This window comes from Myotis myotis, unplaced genomic scaffold (assembly GCF_014108235.1).
Source record: "Myotis myotis isolate mMyoMyo1 unplaced genomic scaffold, mMyoMyo1.p scaffold_m19_p_3, whole genome shotgun sequence".
NCBI classification, from domain to species: domain Eukaryota; kingdom Metazoa; phylum Chordata; class Mammalia; order Chiroptera; family Vespertilionidae; genus Myotis; species Myotis myotis.
The window spans coordinates 7,919,369-7,942,641 of NW_023416335.1; the positions used below are offsets into that span (position 1 = coordinate 7,919,369).

General features: G+C 46.8%; 1 protein-coding gene across 5 annotated transcripts in view; it reads right to left on the reverse strand.

The window, feature by feature from the left end:
- FAT1 (FAT atypical cadherin 1) overlaps window positions 1–23,273 on the reverse strand; it is a 116,592-nt gene that overhangs the window by 8,947 nt on the left and 84,372 nt on the right. For 4 of the 5 annotated variants that reach the window (XM_036301200.1, XM_036301205.1, XM_036301201.1 and 1 more), the window contains exons 10-25: window positions 18,954–23,021; window positions 18,242–18,438; window positions 16,946–17,099; window positions 15,917–16,150; window positions 14,239–14,628; window positions 12,751–12,965; window positions 11,693–11,830; window positions 10,600–10,743; window positions 9,226–9,423; window positions 8,076–8,877; window positions 7,486–7,617; window positions 5,926–6,083; window positions 4,555–5,017; window positions 2,806–2,959; window positions 2,523–2,633; window positions 452–1,089 (exon numbers count right to left, since the gene is read on the reverse strand). In XM_036301200.1, the coding sequence (XP_036157093.1) occupies window positions 452–1,089; window positions 2,523–2,633; window positions 2,806–2,959; window positions 4,555–5,017; window positions 5,926–6,083; window positions 7,486–7,617; window positions 8,076–8,877; window positions 9,226–9,423; window positions 10,600–10,743; window positions 11,693–11,830; window positions 12,751–12,965; window positions 14,239–14,628; window positions 15,917–16,150; window positions 16,946–17,099; window positions 18,242–18,438; window positions 18,954–23,021 (8,196 nt within the window). The other variant, XM_036301203.1, reaches the window with a different exon arrangement.

The following is a 23,273-nucleotide window of genomic DNA, read 5'->3' on the forward strand; positions in this document are numbered from 1 at the left end:
TTTGAGTTAATAAAGCTATTGTAGTAATCATAACCTGCAATTCTTTTTCCTTACGAACTGTATACCTACTTTTGCCCACCCTGTATTGTCACTTTTTCTGGTCCTGTTTTTAAAAAATCCTACCAAATACCCTCCCGATTTTTTAAGCCCCACCCCCACCCTCCCAAATTATAGTTGAGGACCCATATCAATTACAGAAATGACATCTTTCCAGACTAACTGGAACATGACCAGATTCCATTCCTGAATTAAAATACGGTCACAGCTACAATGCTCAGCCAGGCCCGAAGGCACCCGGAAAAGATGGTCCAATCTTTCCAAGGTCTCCAGAGCCCGTCTGCAGTGACAAGGACTCCACATTTGGGCTGGAAGCACCGAGGCTCTGGGAGGGACTGGCAATCTCACGGTTCATCTCGGCGACACCTCCCTGAGAGGGGAGCGAGGTTCCTACCGTCATAGTCGAAGTCCCAGCTGGGCTTCTGGATGGAGTCGCTGTCCGAAGGAGAGTTGGACGGGGGTGGGGGCGGCAGGTTTGGGGCGACGCTGCAGACGGCCACTGCCTTCCGGTGTCCGTGCACAGACTCAGGGTTAAAGGTGCTGAATTCGGGGTGCTCCGGGATGGCAGAGCCTTCGAAGGAGTTTCGGTCCAGATTGTTCCTGGAGTCGCTGGGAATGCTTGGCGTGTAGGAGATGGGGCGGACGGGCACCTGGGGGGGTGTGTCTGAGTAAATGTTTTTATTTAGTTTTGCATCGAAATACGGCCTTGGCATGAACGCCGTGGTCGGTCCCAAGTGTTTGTCTTCGGGTTCCGGCTGGTGCTTCTTCTTCTTCTTGCTGCGGACCATCTTGCGGCAGAGGACAAACACCAGCACCAGGAAGAAAATGCCGATGACGAAGACGAGGATGCCTATGCCTTCGGCCAGCCCGATGTTCCAGGGGGTGGACACGTACTGGTTGGGAGCCGCGTCCTCGCAGTGCCTCCCGCGGAACTCGCGGCTGCAGTTGCAGTGGTAGGAGCCGTGCGTGTTCTCGCAGAGCGCCCCGTTCCGGCACGGGCTCCCCGCACACTCGTCAATGTCGCTCTGACACCTGCCGAGAGAGCCAAGGATGAGGAGTGACCTTCGCCTGTGAGTCAGACCGTGGCAGGCCTAGAACTCTTAGAGACCAAAGACTAATCTGATCCCTTCTTAATAACATAAATAAAATCAAACAGATAACGACCAAAAATACACTATCCCGCAAGGATAACTACAACCAGAAACTTCCCGGGGAGTAATTAATCATTTGTGTCATACTTGGTGCATTTGGGAGAAAACCACGAGGTCAAGCCAATATTTAACTGCCATGTTGCTAGGACTCAACAGGTGACTAAATCAAACGCATTGATTGGCTGTTTCTATTCTGATCCAGACATTTATAATGTGCATTTTGATACATGGTAGGCTGTAGTGTAAACCGTTCTAATAGGCTTAGATTAAATTTCTAAGAAAAACCCTCCCATAGGGGATTATGAGAGTTCCATCACACACGTGAAAAGCTAGAAAACTCGGTTTCCCATTTGTGTTTTTCCCTGTTGAACACCCCACAGCTCCTCACCCTTACGGAATGGTTCCCATTTGCACCTGTGCGTATTTCCCTGATGCTTCTCAAACCCTTCCTCCTTTAATAAAATGCTTCTACTTACTACCCCCACACCGACCTGGCATTAGGATTTTGACTACTGAGACATATTTGTCCATGATATTAAGTATTAATGGGTTAGAATTGGGAAAGTTAACATATGAACTAAGACGATGTGACCAGCAGCAAAATTCAAGACTACAACCTCCATGAGAGCAAACCCCCGTGGGAATACCTACAAGCAGGTCACACTTAAGGCCTGATGGTCAAGGCTCATCTAAACGGGCACTTTCGAAGAACATCCATTGAGTCATTTGCTAAAACTGAACTGATAAGAGGCCTAAGGAGAAATGGCATCTGAAACAAAATCTACCTCCTTCCAGGTCTACAACAGGCACCTCAGTGCCTCATTTTTCTTCCCTGGAAAACAATGATCACCTCTTAGGATTATGGTAAGGATTACGAAAAATAATGAGAGAGCTGGAAAAGGCTTCTAGATGCTGGAAAAAGTTTCCGGATGCTATCCAAGTGGCAGTTATAGCATATTATGAGAAAATGTCATTATCGCCATCCTCAAAGACAGCAGACCACAGGTGTCTGCTTACAAAACATAATAATCTTACTCATCCCACACACATTCACTTCCTGCAAAAAGCCATACATAATTTGTTTGTACATGCCTTGAAAGTATGGAAGTAGGTTTTTTCAAGAATTATACTATATTCATTTACTTGTTTTTATTTTTTTTATTAAGAGCAACGAGATAATTTACACCAGGGGCTAATAAGAGAACGATCAAATTCTGAAGCAACAGTGTCCAAACTACTAGGGTTTATTGGCATCTGCCACTCCAGGTGACATTACGGAGAGCTGGACATAAAGTCATGAAAGAAGGCAGTTACCTTTCTCCCCTGAAACCTGAGTCGCACTGACAGACGGCACCGTCCAAGCTGTCGAAGCAGGTCCCACCGTTTTTGCAGGGCTCGTCCTTGCAGTACGGACTAAGCTGGCACCTGAGGAACAAGGAGGAGGCGTGAACCGAACCCTCCTGCCGCCGATGAATACCGCAAGGCAGGCAGAAAACGTTAACAAAGGCATGCAGACGTTTTTTGGAGACGATCACCTTTCAAACATTTTTAGATACCAGAATTAATTATAAAAGCTAAGAAAGAAGAATACACCTACCTCTTTCCAGCGTATAACCCTCTGCACTGGCAGACGAAGTCTCCATTGTCCACAAGGCAGGTACCGCCATAAAGGCAGGGGTTGGAGGAGCAGGGGTTGACGCTCACCTCACAATAGGTCCCAACGTACAAGGCACTGCATTTGCAGTAATAACCTACATCAGCACGAGGGAACAAAAATGTCCTGTCACTCAAAAACTCAAAAGACAAGTCTTAGGACATGGGGCTTTTTTTTTTTTACTTTTATGTTTAGGTGAAGATTTAGTTCTCTAAGACCTGTAAAAGCCAGGACCATCCCCATTCCCTCTAGGTAAAATGCTGTGGAGATCCACAAGCCACTGCTTGTTTGGGTAGAACCAAAACACAAAGAACGAAAGAGAGAACTCGTCACTAGCTTTCGTTCATCAAGATGTAAGATGACTCGGCCAAGCACCCAGAACAGGGAAAAGGTAGTCCTGTATCTGGGTGGCCACTGGGTTGACAACACTTAGTACTTACATCGCAATTTATTTGCAGCTCACGAGCTTTTATGGATTAGATGAGATAGGCGTAAGGGAAAAAGTACTTTGAAAACCATGAACTACCATTTTAAGAAAGGTGGTCTTCGAATTTGGATAAAGGAGCAAAGATAAATGCCAGACCCCTCACTTTGTGAAGACTGAGACAGCTGGGAATTGTGGGGGCTACTTCCAATGCCCGACCTTGGCCACAGAAATGTGGCCCTTCGGGCTCAGAGCTGTAGGAGCCACTGTGTGGTCTCCCAGTTCCCTCCTCCTGCTGCTGCGGTGATTTCAAGAAAATGCCTCTTGGTCCCACCCCTGACGACAGTGAGGACGGACACGTGACGGGAGCACCACGGGAACTGTCCGAGTGTTACTGTGGGGATAACCTGGCCTACTCTTTGCATCTAGATTGCAGGCTCGTTCCAAAGAAAACAACAGGAAGCCAAGTCTTTTGAAATCCCACTTAATGAAAGTCTTATTTTGATTTCTGCTCTATTCATTACACAAAGCTCTATTTATTGAGCACGGCGACTGTCCTTTTCATAACCGTGCTCTGTTACCAGTAAGCGGACAAACGGGTCTAGGATGCAGAAGCCAGACCCTCCACTAGGCCAGGGCTTTGAGACAGGGATGGGGCACTTCAGGCCCCTGGAAAAGCAGTCCTCCCACCTACAGGTGGCAGGAGCAACAGTCCCCTGTGCGGGGCCATCGGATGAAGGGGGCATGGCACACAAGGAGAACTGAGCGGTACCCATTCTAAATCCCGCTGGGTCAACATCTGGGTTTGGAAGGAGAGTTCCGAATTAGTTGTGGTCCCAGGTGCAGAATGAGACGTGACTGCAGGAGCTCAGCAGGCAGACACTGCTCCTGTCAGCCTGGCTGCTCTGCTCTCCTGTTTATAACACACACGCCGTGATTCCTACCCTGATGCAAGACCTGACCATTGGATTGGAATAAAGAGGAAAAACAGCCCTCGCTGGTTTGACTCAGTGGATAGAGTGTCAGCCTGCGGACTGAAGGGTCCCGGGTTCGATTCTGATCAAGGGCACATGCCCAGGTTTCGGGCTCAATCCCCAGTAGGGGGCGTGCTGGAGGCAGCCGATCAATGATTCTCTCTCATCACTGATGTTTCTATCTCTCTCTCCCTCTCCCTTCCTCTCTGAAATAAAAAATATATCTTAAAAACAAATAGAGGAAAAACAAAACCACATGTAACATTTAAAAGCTGACGACATCACGAAGCCTACCTCCCGCAGGTGAGGGGTTGCAAACGCCTCCGTTCTGGCAGGGGTTACTGGAACAATCTTCCGTAGCCGTCAGTACGCACCCAGGAGACACGTCCACCCAGTCTTCAATGTGGGCGTAGCTTTTGGGCTTGTGATTTAAAGGGAGCTCCTGCCCATTCAAATAAATGGAGTCCATGCAACCCCGGAAACCATTCCCGACTTGGGGGCTCCTTCCGTGCCTCGTGCCTTGCTGACGGATGTGGCCACCGAAGAACACGTGGTTGTCCAGGTTCAGGGTTTTCAGAGTCCCCGGGGCCGTGCCCGACGCGGTGTGGACCTGGTCCAGGACCAGGCGAGCGTAGTTGCCGTTCACCTCCAGGGACACCGCGTGCCACAGCCCGTCGTTGACCTGGATGCTCTGCACAGACACGATGCCAGGGCCGCTCCCGCAGTCAAACTTGTACTGCAGTCTTCCGTTATGAATCTACGGCAGAAACGGGGACAGCTCGCGTTACTCTCATAGAATCTCCGATTATGAGATCAAACATCTGAAGGAGGGGTATGTGGGCAATTGAAGGCAGAAACTTAGGAAGGCCTTGGGTTTAAGTATTACAGATCCCACACTCATGTGTTCCTTGTACACCTAACAGCAGACCTTTGGGGATACAGAGTTCAGTTGTGAACTGCACATCCAAAAAGCATCATGGAAGGGACTAATACTCAACTAGTAACTGAACAACAACCCAAAATAGCACTGAATTATATCAAAAGTCAAAAGCTTTGGGCTGGGTTTAGCTCAGCGGTTCCTTCGCATACAAAAGCTAATCACACTTAACAAAATAATAAGGGTGGGCAAGATAATGATCACTTTAAACTTGTGTAGGCTCTCGCTTCACAGTAAGATGTAATAGCACTTAGAGTTTAAATGTTAACGGTCACATGTACCTAAAAATGTTTGTAAGCCACAGAAGTAAGTCTCCAAGCTACTGCACAGCAAAAAGAGCTTTTCAGCCCACAGTCGAAAGTCTACGAGGTATCAATGAACTATTTATAGGAGGAATTCAATCATTTTACTTTTTTTTTTCTTCAAAAATGGACAATCTGGCCCTGACCAGTTTGGCTCAGTGGATGGAGCGTCCACCTGCGGACTGAAAGGTCCCAGGTTCGATTCCTGTCAAGGGCATGTACCTTGGTTGCGGGCACATCCCCAGTGGGAGGTGTGCAGGAGGCAGCTGATCAACGTTTCTCTCTCATTGATGTTTCTAACTCTCTATCCCTCTCCCTTCCTCTCTGTAAAAAATCAATAAAATATATTTAAAAAAAAAATGGACAATCTGAACATCAAGTGGAATATTTTTAAAGCTGCCCATAGTCTGTGGAACAGACACGAACCTCCAAGATGCTGTAGTCGGTGCCGCGAGCATACATCACGACCGCGTGAGAAGAATACGTCCGGAGCCTCATGGTCAGCTTCATCTCCAACTTGCTTTCAATTTCCTTCAGGCGGTATTTCACAAAGCTGTTTCCGGTAAATGTTACAGATGAACTGCCTGTGAACCACAGCGAGGAAAAATGAATCAGAACCAAGCTGTGGCATATTTTAAACGTGTGATTTCATCTGCCCAGAGACTGACCCGGTTTTTTATTTAAGATTAGAACATTATCAAGTTGAATTCAATGGGAAACGTCTAGTTGCTTAATGAATGGCATAGTGTAACTAAAATAAAAAATATATTTTAGATGAGACTATGGTATCAAAAAGAAATGAATTCTGAAATACTTTAATAAGTAACTATAAAAATGTTCTATGTAAAATTACTACAAGGCACGTTAGGAAAATATTTGCATATCCTCGAGGTGGTTTGGGAAACCTTTGAAAGAAGATATAAAACAATCCCAATTCTCCAAAATGATGAAAATACTATCCATCGCCAGAGATGGAAATCGTTGTGTAAAATTATGTACAACTGACACAACAGAAATTAAATTTCAAAGTAAAAAAGATACTGTTAAATAAATAAAAAGATCAATATTACACAGACAGCAGAATGCAGATAATGTTAACACTGCAACACACAAACAGCTCCATATGTGAATACAAGAGACGGACAAAATAACCCAGACAACTGGGCAAAGAGTGCGAACGGGCCAGTCACAGAAGGAAAAATGCTCACATGCAACGACCAAATGAAAAGACAACTCTCACAAGAAGCCAGGCAAATGCAAAGTGAAATAATTAGGTAATCATTTCACGCCCATTAGAAGGGGGTATTTATTTTTCAATTGAAAACCTTTAATATTGGCAAGAGAATGGGGAATGGGACCTTCACACAGGACTAGGAGAACTAGAAAGTGGTACAACTTTTTACGAAACTAACATAATGGTACATTTAACAATGTTAAATGTTTAGTTTAGTCTTTGACCATAGTCCTAGTTTTAGAAACGGAAGCACCAATGGGTAAGGATGCACACGAAGGATTCCTTTTTTAGCAGAAGAAAACATTTTAACAACCTAAATCTCTGCACATAAGGAAACTGTTTGAATGAACAACAGGAGACACTTGACAGCTATTAAAAAGCATCAGGTTTACACACAGCAACTTGCAAAGATGCCCATGACTTACTGCTAAGCAGGAAACAGCAAGCGGTAGAGGACTGTGTAAGGTACTTCTTAATTTCTTTTTTTTAAAAAGAGAGGATGTGAGAGAGAAAGGACAATGAATCTGTCCACGTGGGACTGTATGTTCACACGAGCGCTGATAATAAAGAAGGAAACACGCCACACTATTCATTCAGGTGAGTTGCCATGTAACAAGAAAGTAGCATCTCTGTCAGGCATGCTATGATAAACATAATTTACAATACGTTTCACCCCATTAAAGAAGAAAATGATTAGAAACACGGAAAGTGGCTTTTTAAAATAAAAGCACGCCTAATCACTGGACTCTCACCTGGGCACTGCCCAAACTTGCCACCTGGACAGACACAGGTGTATGTCTCCTCCCTGGGGTCAGCGATACATTCCGATCCCTCGGGGCATGGACTGTCTTCACACCCATGATGGATGAGCGGGCATCTTCCCTCTTTAAAAAAAAAAAGAGGGGAGGAGGGAGAGCTAAAGAATAGGAATTTCAAGAAAATCTTTAATGTGCCAGCCTTCAAAGAGTATATGTGAAATCATGTGTACCCCCTAGTTTCTCCTTTTTGTTAACCTCCCCGGAGGACATTTTTTTCCATTGATTTTTAGAGTGGAAGGGAGGGAAGGAAGCATGGGGGAAGGGGGAGGAAGACAGACAGACAGAGAGAGAGAGAGAGAGAGAGAGAGAGAGAGAGAAGAGAGAAACTGATGTGAGAGAGACACATCAATTGTTTGCCTCCTACATGCACCCTGAATGGGGCCAGGATTGAACCCTAACCCAGGTACATGCCCTTGACCAGGAATTGAATCCGAGACCCTTCAGTGCATGGGCCGACGCTCTGACTACGAAGCCACGTTGGCCAGAGCATGTACCCCCGATTTGCACACACACACGGGTGTTACCTTTGCAGAGACACACAGCCGTCCTGCGGTGGCGGGGCGTCACGAAGCTCAGCCTGGCCGTGCTGTGTGTGGACATCACATTTTCGTCCACAGACACCTTCTCGTCACAGAACCTCCGTGGGCAGTCCAGCCCCGCACAGCGCCTCTGGAACACGTCCAGGATCCTGACGCCAACGAGGTCCTCGATGTCAGCCACGGAGGCGTTGATCTTGTGCAGGAGCTGCCTGGACGACACCTGGGCCCCAGCCGGCTTCTCTATGAAAAGTAAGACGTCCAGGTGGGGCTGGGGCTCCGAGGGCTGCAGGCTCACGATCTGTATGTCGCCCCTCCTCACACCCAGGACATTCCTCAGCGCCCGCTGGACGTTGCGCCAGTAGTCCCCCACGAACTCCTCTGGCGTGAGGTTGGCGAAGCGGATGGCGATGGTGTGGTTCAGCATCTCCTGCGTCACGGGGCGGACGTGCACCGTGATGTCGGCCACCGTCGTGAACCTTCCGTCGGTCACGCTGACATTGAGCAGGTACTGCCCCAGGTCCAGCTTCTTGTGCGCGATCAGCTTGCCCCCCGCGCTGGAAACGGAGAACAGGCCGTCCATCTGGGGATCGAGGCTGTAGGTCAAAGTGTCGTACACGTCCTGGTCTGTGGCGTGAATCTTCCCGATGACGCCGCCCGCGTATTCCTCGCCGACTGCGGTGATGAAAATCTCCAGGGGCAAGATCGCAGGCGGGTAGATGCTCTCTTCGATGACCATGATGTCCACGTGGGTCAGAGACGACAACTGAGGCTTTCCGTTATCGGCCACCTGGGAGAGGAGGAAAACAAGAAATCACCACTGTCCAGATCACTGTTCACAACTTCGTAATAAAAATGTACTTGCATTGCTTAAGTTCTTAAAAATGGCCAATTATTAGGTTCTTTTTTTCTCCCCATTAGACGCTTATCAATGTCTATGATAAAGTAACCAAATGAAGCAACGGGCCCCAGAAATGCATGGAATAAAAATGAAGGCAGGGCGGAACACAAAGACGACAACGCTAGACATTTTGTTGTCTTCTCATGAAACCTGAGCTGTTTACATACAAGAGGGTAACGACAGAAGCAGCTCTTCTCCAGGAGCCCACAAGAGAATCCTGCAGAAAGACGTCAGTACCTTCACGCGCAGTGAGTAGTGATCTCGCACTTTCCTCTCGATGGTGGCTGCAGTCAGGAGGACGCCTTGCTGGGTCACCTCGAATGCGCCGTCATCGTTTCCGCTCTCGATGGTGAAGAAGAAGGGGGGGCCGTTGTGAGAAGAATCCTTGTCGGTCACCACCAGCTGCAGCACACTGAAGCCCACAGGCTTATTTTCCTGCACAGAAAACAAAAACAAAATAAACCCACAACTTTCAACAAAACCAAAATCTGTTTCTGTTTGTTTGTTAATCCTCGTCCGAGGATATTTTTCCACTGATTTTTAGGGAGAGTGGAAGAGGGAAAGACAGAGAGAAAGATCGATGGGAGAGAATCACATCGAATGGTTGCCTCCTGCTTGAGTCCCGACCAGGGCCCAGGCAACCGAGGTACTTGCCCTTGACTGGAATCGAACCCAGGACCTTTTGGTCCGCAGGCTGGACGCTCGATCCACTGAGCCAAACCAGCTAGGGCAACAAAACTAAATCCTTAGAGCAAGAGACATGGGCAAGTTTCCTATACTATGAAATATATGGAAAGCAAAATCTTACTGCTGCTCCATTTGACAGGAAAGAGAGAAGAAAGGAGGGGGCTGTGATAAGGAGGAAGGGAAAGGGGGGATAACGAGGGAGGATGGGAGTGGACAGGGGGCATTGTGGAGTGGGGGAGGGATAAAGTGAAGTGGAAGAGGAGGGGAATGGAAAGAGGGGTGTTTGGAGGAGGAGTGGGGGTGGGGGGGGGGGGGGGGGTGGGGGTGGGGTGAGGAAGGTCAAGAAGGGGAGGGAGGAAAAGAGGGACAGCAAAATTTAAGATTAAGAATCAGGCTGATATAATGAACAACAAACTGATGAACAAAAATAGAGCCAGAGACATAGAAGCATCAAACAGATCATCCAAGCCTAGAGGGAAGGCGGGGGGAGCGTAAGAGATCAACCAAAGGACTTGTATGCATGCATATAAGCATAATCCATGGACACAGACAGTAGGGGGTGAGGGCATGTGCTGGGTTGGGAGGCGGGGGGAGGTGGCAGCGGCCAGGGAGATGTCAATGGTAGGGGAAAGTAGACACATGTAATACTTTAAATAATAAAGAATTTAAATTAAAAAAAAAAAAAAAAAGAATCAGGCTAGTGAGAATATCTTGAACACCAAAGCACAAAAAGGAGAGAAAAGCTTGGCTTCGTCATGAAAACGCTCATCTGTCAGTCCCGAAGAAGACCCTCTCCTCTGACCCATCTCCTGTTTCTGAGGCGCAGTCTTTGGGAAGGAAAGACATTTCAGAGGAATAACTGAGGCCAGAGAAGAGCTCATCTCCAAAGGGCCGCGCGCAACGAGCCCCCAGCGCCCGAGGTACCTGGATAATCACGCTGTAGTTCCCCTGGGCGAAGACCGGCGCGTTGTCGTTGACGTCGGACACGTCAATGTTCACGGTGGTCGTGTTGACCCTGGGGGGACTGCCGTTGTCGGACGCCTGGACTGTGAGCGTGTACCCTGAAATCTTTTCGGGGACAAGACACAGAGACGGCGTGTCCATTTTCACAAGGCCAAAGGACGGGATTCGATCAGAAATGTACTCCCGACAACCGGGAAGGGCAGATCTGAACGCCCGTCACCATTTGCTACGTCCTGCAAGTGGGCAATTCCCCAACCTACAGCAAGTTCACTGCCAATAACGTAGCTGCCAAATGGCTCAACCACTGGTGACTGGATTCTCTGATGCCCCCTGAATACGTACTCATTCTTTTCAAGTGTTCAAACTTGAGAAACTTACGGACCTATTAACAAAAATTAATACAGAAAAGTAATTCAAACGATGAGAAAAAAATGCTAATGGATCTCCACGGCTGTCACGAGAAGAAAGGCAACCTTTCTCAGCGCTGCTCTCAGCCGGAGGCAGACAGACGTGTGGCGCATGTCCCACCTGAGTGCTTGCCGATTTCAACTCCTCAGGACATTCCACATCCCCCTCCCATCAGTTTTGCCCTTGGACTGCCTACAACTCCAGAGATCTTCCCGTCACGACGTCCTATAAAAAACCGAGTCCAGTAAGGCAGCTTCCTTTCCAGGGCCGCGGAAACGCTGCCCACATCCCGAGTGTGTTCTGCAGCCCTTCTCTCGGCACCTGGGGTTTCTCGAATGTTTGCTGTTGCTTAAAATGCAGCTTCTGGCTCAATGAAGTGCCTCAAAACACTGGAGCCAACACTAATTTCCTCCTGACTATACCCTCAAGTCATCTCAACTTTAAGTACGAAGCACAGCTCTCATACTCTCACTGTATTTTCATACTGTTGTTTTCAAGTACTTCTATTGTGCTTGTCAGCTGGGAAGGAAGAGGCTGGCTCTACCCTTTGGGCACTTCCCATCCCACTGGTGGGTCTGACTAGGAGGCACCTCTAGGTACTGATTTTGTCATCAGTGAACAACGGGAGCCAAATGTTTTCACTTACTGTTTCCCGGTCTAGAAGTTTGGTCACTTTCACTTCTCCTCGGGTGGGGTCGATGGTAAATGGATTTCCTTGATTGCCGTCTATTATGGAATAGTGGATGTGGCTGTTTAAAGGTCCATCTGCATCATCAGCCATCACCTAGAGAATAGGACAATCTCGCTTAGGAGACAGCGAAGAAAGGGACTGAAATCTTTCAGCGAATTTCTGGTATCAACACCTAGCTGTTATAAGGCAATCTACATAATAAAAGCCCAGTGGCCATTACAGCAGAACGACCAGTCGCTATGATGCGCACTGACCACCCGGGGGCAGACGCTCAACACAGGAGCTGCTCCCGGGCGGTCAGTGTGCTCCCACAGCTGGAGAGCCGCTCAGCCAGAAGCCGGGCTCACAGCGGGTGAGCGCAGCAGCGGTGGCGGGAGCCTCTCCCACCTCCGCAGCAGCACTAAGGAGCGGAGAGTCAAGCAATAAGGGGTGAGCAGGCGGGCGATTAGGAGCAAGGGGTCCTGGAATGAGAGAGGAATGTTGGGCCTAAACCAGCAGTCAGACATCCCCCAAGGGGTCCCAGATTGCAAGAGGGCACAGGCCGGGCTAGGGGACCACCCTTTCACCGCCCCCTCCCCCTGCACAAATTTTGTGCATTGGGTCTCTAGTTACTTATAACAGAGTCAGTAATTGGCTTAACAAAAGACATTTCCATATCTTCAAAAGATATTCACGTAAGGTCAATACAGAAAAGCTGGATCAATCTTACTAAAGCAAACAAACAAACAGAAAAACCTCTTGCAGTGATCCAGGAGAAGAAAACTGTAAGGAAAAAATACACACTGTGCCCACCAGTGTGGCTCAGTGGTTGAGCATTGGCCTATGAACCAGGAGGTCACAGTTTGATTCCCGGTCAGGGCACATGCCCGGGTTGTGGGCTCAGTTCCCAGCAGGGGGTATGCAGGAGGCAGCCAATCAATGGTTATCTCTCATCATTGACGTTTCTATCTCTCTGTCCCTCTCCCTTCCTCTCTGAAATCAATAAAAATGTATTTTAGAAAAAAAATACACACCGTAAGGACAGGCTGCTCCAGAACAGCGTCCTCGCTGACCACAGCCGTGTAGGTGTCCTGGCTGAACACCGGGGTGTTGTCGTTGATGTCTGTCACATTCACGTTCACAGTGGCCACGTCACTCAGGGAAGGGGTTCCTCCATCAGTGGCTTCCACAGTCAGATAATACTCGTGAGAGCTTTCGTAATCCAAATTCTCAATGATAAATATGGCCCCTGTACAGAAAATCAAAATTACTCCTGCGTTTTAAAATGCTACCGCTTACTCAGAGCTGAAACAGGCACTTGTAAATAAATGGAACTTTCACTTCAAAAGTTTACTTCCCTTTTATGGATGTTTTCTAATTTCTAAACTCACCGATTAGAATTATAAATTTGCCCATCCCTGATCCTTATTTATGTCTCTTATTTTCCTGATATTCTTTGTGTTAAGTTATTCTCCCAATCAATACCATCAATACCCCACCTATAAAAATGGCTATTTGCCTTATCTCTTCTCAATCACAGACTTCACTGTAATTTAATAAAATAAAAACATAAAAATCCTTCCTTTGGCTTTGTTTTCTTTTCCTTCTTATACTTTTTCTTTTATGGAAATACACATCCTTTTTTAAAAAAAAAATCACTAGAATAACTACATCTCATCATTTTAAAAATCCCTTTGATTTAACAATGGTTTAACACCTTTCCTTTTCACCGCTGTATTGCCCATACTACTTACAGAGCCCTAAAAATAAGTTTTTAAGATATGTGTTAAAAATAAATTTTGAAATAGCATCCTCACACACTTACTTCCCCCAGGAAATAGTTACGGACAATTAAATACGATTTGAATGGAGCAACTTTTTACAATGTGCTAACACTTCAAGCTATGTAGACCACAGGATACCACGACTAGGGAAGTACTTAAGCAGCAAGAGCCTAAACTCCTATGACTTTTGACCTTGTTGGCAGTCATCCCATCAGTGTGATTGAAAGTACTCCACCTGTTATGCGTACCTGGCATAATAAAAAAGTCATCTTTCTGAATCATCAGATGCCCCCATAGATGCTAAGATCGAAGAGGTGGGGACTGCCATTTCATGTGGGAAGCTACTTCCCATGAGCTCCATACGGGGATAAAAAGGAGCCATTATGCAAGGTCCTTTTCTACCCTCCAGTCTTTATCTTCATTAATTTATCTCATCTTATATCTGTATCTTTACTAAATCCCTCAAGTGAGATACTTTAATTTTCTATTTAAAATTAATTTGCTTGTAGTTATAATGGATACATCAGAAATGTATCTTATTATGTGGAACCATATTTTGAAGTCTTGGAAACCACTTTAAACCCCACTTAAAATAACAATATAAAGGAAATGTTAGTTTCATCTTTTTAGAGTATCTACTAACACTTTATGACCAGTCCCTCTACATCAGGCCAAGTGCTGGGCAATCTACCCTTTATGGCAGAATAAAGGGCGTCATATCATTTATTGGTGAGTCACCTGTTTTAGAATCGATGCTGAATTTCCCGTGTTCGTTTCCACTGATGATGGAGTAGGTGATGTCTGCGTTTGCCTCGATGTCCCGACTGGCTGCGTACACTTGAAGGATTTCTGTTCCAACCAGAACGTCCTCAGACACCGAGGCACCGTATTCGCGGTATTCGAACACGGGAGGATTGTCATTTATATCCAAGACGGACACAACCACGGTGCCCGTCGCTGTCAACCTCCGTGGCACGCCCTGGTCTACGGCTTTCACGGTGAGGGTGTACACGGCCTGCAGCTCTCGATCCAGAGGTTTCTCCAGCTGGATGATCCCAGACAATTCATTGATGGAGAACTGCCCGTCCGCAGAGTTAATCAGAGAGTAGGCTATCTTCCGATTCAATCCTGTAAATAGAGGACATCACGCCAGAAGGCTCAATTTCAAAGAATTTAAACAAATTATGTTTTTTAAAATACACGTAGCGTACATATTGAAAAGGAAAAAGGCTAAAACACAATCTTTTAAAGGTCATTGTGATTATGACCTTAAAAAAGTAAACTTCTAGATTAACAATTTACTGAGTTAAAGTAAATATAATTTCGTAGTTATCCAGCTTCCTAAGACTGTTTTATATGAACTTACGCTATAATACTCAGATGTGTTTTTTTTTTAATCCTTACCGGAGGATATGTTTATTTGTTTATTTTTTTAGAGAGAGGAAAGGGAGGGAGGGAAGGAGGGGGAGGGAGGGAGAGAGAGAGAGAGAGAGAGAGAGAGAGAGAGAGAGAGAGAGAGAACATTGATCAGCTGCCTCCCACATGTGCCTTGACTGGGGACCAAACCGCAACCTTTTTGGTATCCAGGGCGACACTCCCAAGCCACTGAGCACCGGCCAGGGCCCCCAGCAGCTCTTTTAAAGCCTACTGACTACTTACCTTCAGTGACAAAGACTGACCTGAAAAGTAGCATTTCTGCTACTCTTCTACTTCCTCAGTATCAATATGACTGAAGAAGTTATTTTTATTCTCTGCTATCAAAATGCTAGACATCCTAGACTTTTATTTCTCCACGAAAACTTGGGAGGTTTGTAAAACTGTGAAATATTGCATTTGTTCCTATGATCCTAAAATAACTTTATGTCACTAATGGTTTAGTCACAAAACAACACTTCCCTAACTCAATGAGAAATGACGATCAGTCAACATAGTCACTAACCAGAATTGTAGGGACACCACAGCTACCTAACAGCATGTTCACTGGGCACCATTCTGAGACTGCAAATACTCATTAAAAGTGAACTCATGCCCTAACCGGTTTGGCTCAGTGGATAGAGCGTCGGCCTGCAGACTGAAGGGTCCCAGGTTCGATTCTGGTCAAGGACATGTACCTTGGTTGCAGGCACATCCCCAAGAGGGAGTGTGCAGGAGGCAGCTGGTCGATGTTTCTCTCTCATCGATGTTTCTAACTCTCTATCCCTCTCCCTTCCTCTCTGTAAAAAATCAATAAAATACATTTAAAAAAAAAGTAAACTCATTATTCTAAATATTTCATTCCATGTTTAAGGCCAAGGAATGAAACAACACAACAATGAGGAGTTACTCAACACGCAGGAGGTACAATAATTCCGCGGCCCGAATCTGGGATGTGTTTGGAAAGAGAGGCTCCTAGGATCTGGGAGCACGTCGGGGGTACCTGCATCCGCGTCTGTGGCCTGCACTCTGGTCAGCAGCGTCCCGGGCTCCGTGTTCTCGAACACGGTGATGGTGTGCGGATCGGCGGAGAACTCGGGGGCATTGTCATTCACGTCTTCTAACGTGAGCACCACATGCGCTTGACAGAACCGCCCCCCGCCGTCGGTGGCCTTGACGAGAAGGTTGTAAACCGCTTGCTCCTCGCGATCGAGGGGGGCTAGTGTTTTCAGTTCACCTAGAAACAAACAAAAATAAATGGCCTCCCTTGAAGTTTACGATGTGAACCACGATACCAAGTGTTACGTCTTCCCCCTTTCTCTTACATTTGGTAAGTCTGAACAACAGCCTTCCGTTGGACAACAGTTTTGTCCATGACAGGGCCAGCGGCTGTGTGAGTACATGAGTTCCAGGTTTCCAACCTGCCAAGTGCCAGCCCTTTAAGTCCCAAGGATAGCAAGGCCGGGGCCTTTTGCAGTATGTATGTCACAAAACAAAACAGCTACCGGATTTGCCAAATTTAAATGTTTCTAGATAACTCAAAATATTAGATTCCTATGTTCATAATTAGTTCTTTGGTGGGGGACAAACACTATTACTGGACCCCAATTTTAATAAAATACGAATTATAAGAGAAATACAACTATAGCACAACTTAAAGATGAATCACACATCGTGAGTTATTTTAATGAATATGCTAAATTATGACTTTATGGTCACGTAGTCATGAAAGCAAGCTATATATAAAATGGAGACAGTGAAAGCTTAAAATATACTTTAACATCGTGAGGTTTTCTTTTATTTTTAAAGGTGATAAAAACGACTTTAAATCCTTGGCTGTTGACTTTTTATCTCCTCCCACATTTTACATGTTAAGTTGCTGTTTCGGTTTCTAAAAGATGGCAATTTTGTAGCAACCAAGTACATTTTACATGAACAAAATGGAATTTCAAATTCTGCGAGTGGTCTAAAACTACCAACATAAACGATTTTGTTGGAGTACAATTAATTCTGGCCCAAACTCCATCATTACCTGTGTCTGGATTTAGGTTGAATTTTTCTGCTCCTGGACCAAATAAGGTGTAAGTGATTTCGGCGTTGGACCGGATATCTGCATCCGTGGCGGCGACCTGCATGATCAACTTCCCGGGGAAGGCATCTTCTGGAATCGTGTCTGAATACAAAGTCTACAGAGATTGGAAACAATACAGTCAACATGAAACACTGACAGCATGGCTGCCGAGCAAGTAACAGAAAATCAATCATTTCGCTTTGGCCATAGAAAACATGGGAAATGACTAATGTTAAAATCCAAGGAGATTTCAAAAGGATTTTCCTTATGAAACGAGGAGGAGCCATGGAACAGTGAACAACCCGATGTTGCCGAGTCTGACCTGACATTTAACTACTGAGTTCCGAACGCAGTGCTTTATGTCTTGGACCTGGGTTCCTATTCAGTTTAAATTCTTATGAGACAATATAAATAGTGCTCTACATTGCCCTAAAGATTGGAGAGACCAGATGCCTGTTATATCGTATCTACTAATTTCCAATACAGAAATCTATTGCTGGCAATCGTTCTTAACACAAATAAATACAGGCAGTTCAGAAAGAAGCGATCTTCAATCTTCATGTCTTGGGAGAAAACAAAGATTCCCCCAGACCCTGTGGGTGAGTGAAGCTCAGGCCAGGGCTCTTCCATCACCAGCTCTAACCTCTCTGCATATCCAACCGACTCTCAAACGAAGGGGTGTTTCCTGTTCCAACTGTTTAGAAATCCATGCCATAAACCACAACGTAAGACAGCAATCACTCCTGCCCAAGTCCCCACCCTGCACCTCCACAGACAGCTCTGCTCTGGGTTATTCATATGAAACAGCGGCTCCATAGTTGCAGGAGCCGCGCTGTGAACCCTGTAGTTTCTCTAGTGCGTTAACAGCAAGTGTCCCCAAAACTGTAAGAGCAAAAGCGAGCTCTGTTTGAAGAACTGCTGGCCAGATACTTCCTCCAAAGTAAACTCTTCCCCAAACGAAGGGAATCACTTCCTGAAAACTTTACAGGGCATTTTTAGAGTTAAACGCAACTGCAATCCGGCTCATAATTGACAGAATTCAAACTACTGGAGCACGCCCTGAACCAGTTTCAAGGCTAGCCCATCTCTTGCCCCATTGCACACTTGCCTCTGCTTAAATAGGAAGAGGTTATGATATGAAACACACCGAATGACACCACGGCATCCCACCACCGTCCTACTGCCCACCACAGTCCTGCTGGGTGGTTTAGGAGAGAAACCTGGATTCGTAATCTAGAAACTTAAAGAGCAGCCTACCTTTTCACAAACTGGACTGTTGTCGTTGGCATCAAGGACTTTCACTTCAACAATAGCTTTTGATGAGAAGGTGCCATCAGTTGCTGTGATTGTCAGAAGATAATTGTCCCTTTTCTCTCTGTCTAGAGGTTTCTTTACATACACCTTCCATTCATTCTGTATATTTTCAACGGCAAACTGCCCCAAAGGATCCCCTCCTATTAAATCAATGGAGAAAGATGACAGTCAAACTTGTTAAAATAAAGAAGGAAATACGTGATAGAAAAAATAAATTATAGAATAGATATATAATGTTATGGTTTAAATTAAGGTGTTTTTTTTTTATTACATTTGAATTTGGTCTATGAGCTTCCCCATTAAAATTTGTATTTCAATACAGCATTCAGCCAAATAAAATATAAAGACTACTAAATAATACATTAGCCTACATTGAAACTATAGCTTTTCTTTTTAATTACTACATATTTATTATACACGAAGATAAAGTTGAATAAATGAGTCATACAAATAAAAAAGGTATAATGAAGCAACTATTTCCTTTGCACAGGCAAAGAACTTGAAATATAGCTAAATGGTGCTATTTCTCCTTATTTTAGTTTTACTTAACTAAAATCATCCCTTCACCTTCTAATTCCCATAAAATACATATCTCAGCATTTATGCTTCTAATGTATTTAATTTTAAATTAAGCCACTGAGTTGAAATGTTTTACCTGTTATGTAATAGGCTACTTGTCTGTTAATTTCTTCAGAATCGGCATCTGTGGTGCTTAAAATGGCAATGACACCGCCCGGTGGGTCATCTTCACTCACGGTCCCTTTATAAATCTCCGCCGTGAACCGTGGGGGGCTGTCGTTGACGTCGGTGACGGTGACGTCCACCGTGGCCGTGGAGGACAGCTGGACCTTCTCCCCGTGGTCCGATGCGACCACCTTAATCTGGTAACTGTCTCTCTTCTCATGGTCGAGCTCCTTGAGGGTTGTAATCCAGCCTGTCTCCATGTTAATGGCGAAAGACTCGATGACCTCTATGCTCTGGGACTGATCTAGACTATACATAACTTGGCCGTTGGCTCCCGAGTCCAGATCCGACGCCCTGACCTGGATGACTCGACTGCCCCCTGGCTGGTTTTCCACAATAAAGGCCTCATACGGGTTAGACTCCAAGACAGGGCTGTTGTCATTGGCATCCTTCACTTGGATGCTGACGTCCACAGAAGCCACCACCTCGTGGTCCCCGTGAGCGCACCTGGCGAGGATGGAGAACTGGTACCACTTGGTCGTCTCGTGATCAAGGCTCTTCTCCAGTTTCAGCCTCCCACTCTGCCTGTCAATCACAAAGAACTCGTCCCTGTTACTCTCGGGAGTATTCCCCTTGACGAGGCTGTACAGGACCGTCCCACTGTGTTCCGCTCGGATGAGATCGATTTCGGTCCCGATAGGCATGTCTTCTGAAACGGTGTAGGTGTAAAACGGCTCTGAGAACTTGGGGAGCCGCATTTCTGGGGGGAGTACCTTCACGTAGACGGGAACAACAGACTCCCTGGGCGGAGACCCGCCGTCCACAGCTCGCACGAAGAAAGTGAAGACCTCGTCCTCTAAGCCAATTAAGCTTTCCTTTGTCGTGATGATGCCAGACAGCCTGTGGATCTCCAGGTTCTCCTGAACACTGTCAGAATCGGCTTCCAGGGCGTAGGTGACATCGGCGTTGGATCCCTCGTCGGCGTCACTTGCAAGAACTTTAATGACGGATGTGCCCTTGGGAGCATCGGACCCGATGTTGACCTCGTACCTGGTGGCTCGGAACTGGGGTGCATTGTCATTGTCATCGGTGAGGATGACGTTAATGGTGCAGAACGCAACCTTTCCTCCCGCATCCTTCGCCATTAAGCGGACTGGGATCACTTTCTCCGCTGGGATTTCTCGGTCGAGTTTTTCCAAAGTAAATACCTGTCCTCTCTCATTGGTGTAAAACCTGTCTCTGGCAAAGTCATTCACAATGTGGTAAGTGATGTGGCCGTAAACGCCAGCATCCCCGTCCGTTGCTTTCACCGCGGTCACCAGGGTGTGCACGGGAGCATTCTCCGCGAGCTCCACTTCGTACTCGTTCTGAAGAAACACGGGGCTGTGCAAGTTGCCCCCAATGACAGTCACGTGAACCTGCGCCGAACTTCGGAAAACGCCATCCGAAACGGAAATGTTAAGACTGTAAAATGGCTTCAAGGTGACCTGGCGGAGGTTGGAGAGCGTGATAATCCCCGTTTCGCCGTCCATGACAAAACTCTTCTGATCATTGCCGGACAGAATGGAGTATTCCAGCGTGTCTGCGTCTGAGCTGTCTGCATCGTAGGCTTTGACGCAGGTCACAAAATGCCCGTGCGTGGCGTGCTCGCTGATTTTGGCCTCGTAAACCTGTTGGTCAAACAGGGGCGGGTTGTCGTTGAGGTCCGTGACATCCACCGTGACCACCGCCTCGCTGCTCAGCGGGGGCATGCCGCCATCCACGGCCCTCACGGCAATCCTGTGCTGCCGGACCTGCTCGTAATCCAGCGCCCGGACCAGGGAAATGACACCCGTGCTGCTGTCGATGTGAAAATGATCGTGACTCTTGCTGTGATTCCCAGACATGTGGTAAGAGATTCCCCTGTTGGGTTCCGAATCCGCATCTGTGGCTCGAACACGCACCACCGAGGTCCCAATGACAGACGCCTCCGACAGCGTGGCGGCGTAGACCTGCTGAGCAAACACGGGGGCGTTGTCATTGATGTCTTCCACCACGATGTCCACAAACACCTCGGCGTGCGCCCCCGTCAAGGAGTCGGTGGCTCGGACGCTCAGTTTGTAGGCCGGGTGGGCCTCAAAGTCCAGGGGGGCGATGACGTTGATGACGCCGGTGTTGAAGTTAATGGTGAACTGGCTAAAGGGATCGCCGTCGGTGATGCTGTAGAGCACCTTCAAGCCCTCGGGACTGTTGGCTTGCACGTGGACGACGGGGCTGTGCACCTGGATATTCTCCGGGATCTCGGCGCTGTAGAAAGGCTTTTCGAACACGGGCATGGCTTTGTTCATCACCGTGATGGGAACGATCACTTCAGCCGAAAAGGCAGGGTTTCCCCCATCTTTTGCAACCACGGTGACGAGGTACTGTTTATTTAAGGTGTCGGGTTCGAATTGCTTCTTCAGTGAGATGTCACCCGATGGCCCGATCTGAAAGTGCTCGTGATGTTCCTTCAGGTAGTAGTGCACGTCCCCATTCCTGCCGCTGTCTCTGTCCACGGCGGTAACGTGGCGGATGGTGTGGCCTACCGCGGCGTCTACCCTGACGACGGCGTAGTAAGGGAGGTTGACAAACACCGGGGCGTTGTCATTTTGGTCTTCCACGGTGACCTTCACCACCACGTGGGCCACCGCAGCAGGCTTGTGTTCCTGCGTCACCTCCACGACCACGTCGAAGGCCTCCTGCTGCTCCCGATCGAAGGGTATGCCAGTGGTGGACAGGACTCCCGAGGTGCGGCTCATTTTAAACCTGCGATCGGGGTTGAGGATGTGATAGAACAAGGGCTCGTTGATCGGATTGCCAATCGCAGTAATGACAGCCAACGTCCTGGCTTCGGTGGAATTCTCCTTCACGGTTGCCGAGTAGAAATCCTGGGTGAACTTCAGTTGACTTTCTTTGCTCTCCTTCACGTGGATTTTCACCGAGGAGAAGCTTGCAAATCTGCCGTCAGAAGCGCGGATGGTTAACTCGTAGCGGCTTCTTAACTGAGTTGTGTTTTGCACCGTGATCGAGCCCGTCTTGTAGTCCATGAGAAACTTCTCCCCGATGTTGCCCTCAGTGATGGAGTACATTATCTGGGAGAAGGCGCGAGAATCGGCATCGGTTGCATTTACCGTGATGACTTTGACGCCTTTGTATGTGGGCAACAAGAGAGAGGCTTCATACAAGGACTTGGAGAACACAGGAGGGCAGTCATTAATGTCAATGACATGGATAGTCACGTTAGCTGCGTATTCAGCAAACAAGCGCGGTGTTCCCATGTCATGCACTTGCACGGTAAAGCGAAAAGTGCTTGTTTCTTCATAGTCCAAACTCAGTACTGTATGAATAGCACCCGTGCTAGAATCAATGGCAAAATATTTGTGTATCGATGGCTCAACGATGTGGTACACAAGCAAAGCATTCGACTCCTTGTCAGCATCGGTGGCTCGAATCACTAATGGGACGTTCTTGTCTGTGAGGACCACGCTGTTCAGGGAAGCCGACTCGCTGACGAGTCCTGTGTATTCTGCTTGCATAAACACAGGCCAGTTGTCATTTTCATCCTGCAGATGCACTAGGACCGTCGTGTTAGTGGACAAGCCGGCCATGTTGGTTCCTTGGACAGTCAGTGTATAAATGGGCAAAGTTTCAAAGTCCAGGGCCTTCTGAGTGATGATACTTCCAGAATGTGGATTAATGGAGAATGCATCAGCTATGTTTCCATCTCTTATTTCATAGACCACCGATGACTGACTGTGGGCTGTAACCATTCCGACAAAACTCCCAATGCTGATGGTTTCACTAATTTCAACAGAATATTCTTTAGACGTAAACCTCGGAGCGGCATTGTCAGCAATTGTAACAAAGATGTGCACGGAAGTGATTTCACTCAGGGGTGGACTGCCTTTGTCTGTAGCTTTAACCATTAGGTCATATTCCACTTGGTTACTTCGATCCAATTCTTTGGCAGTTTTGATAGAGCCCAAGATGGGATCGATTGTAAAAGAATTTCCAATATTTCCTGGGAGGGGAAAAAAAGAAAAAGAAGCACGTTAGAGAAAACTACAGGGATCAAATACTATTTGGAAATACAGAAACCAATGAAGATAGCTTTAAAAATTATATTCTGAGATTAAACAGAAATTCAGGGGTTATCAACATTTGAATGGAACTTGTCTCAAATTTTCAACTTGTTTCATTTCTGTCCAACTAAAATAAGGCAGACTAGTCAGAGTTCTGTCCATAAATTATGAAAAGTAAGAAACAGAAGAAA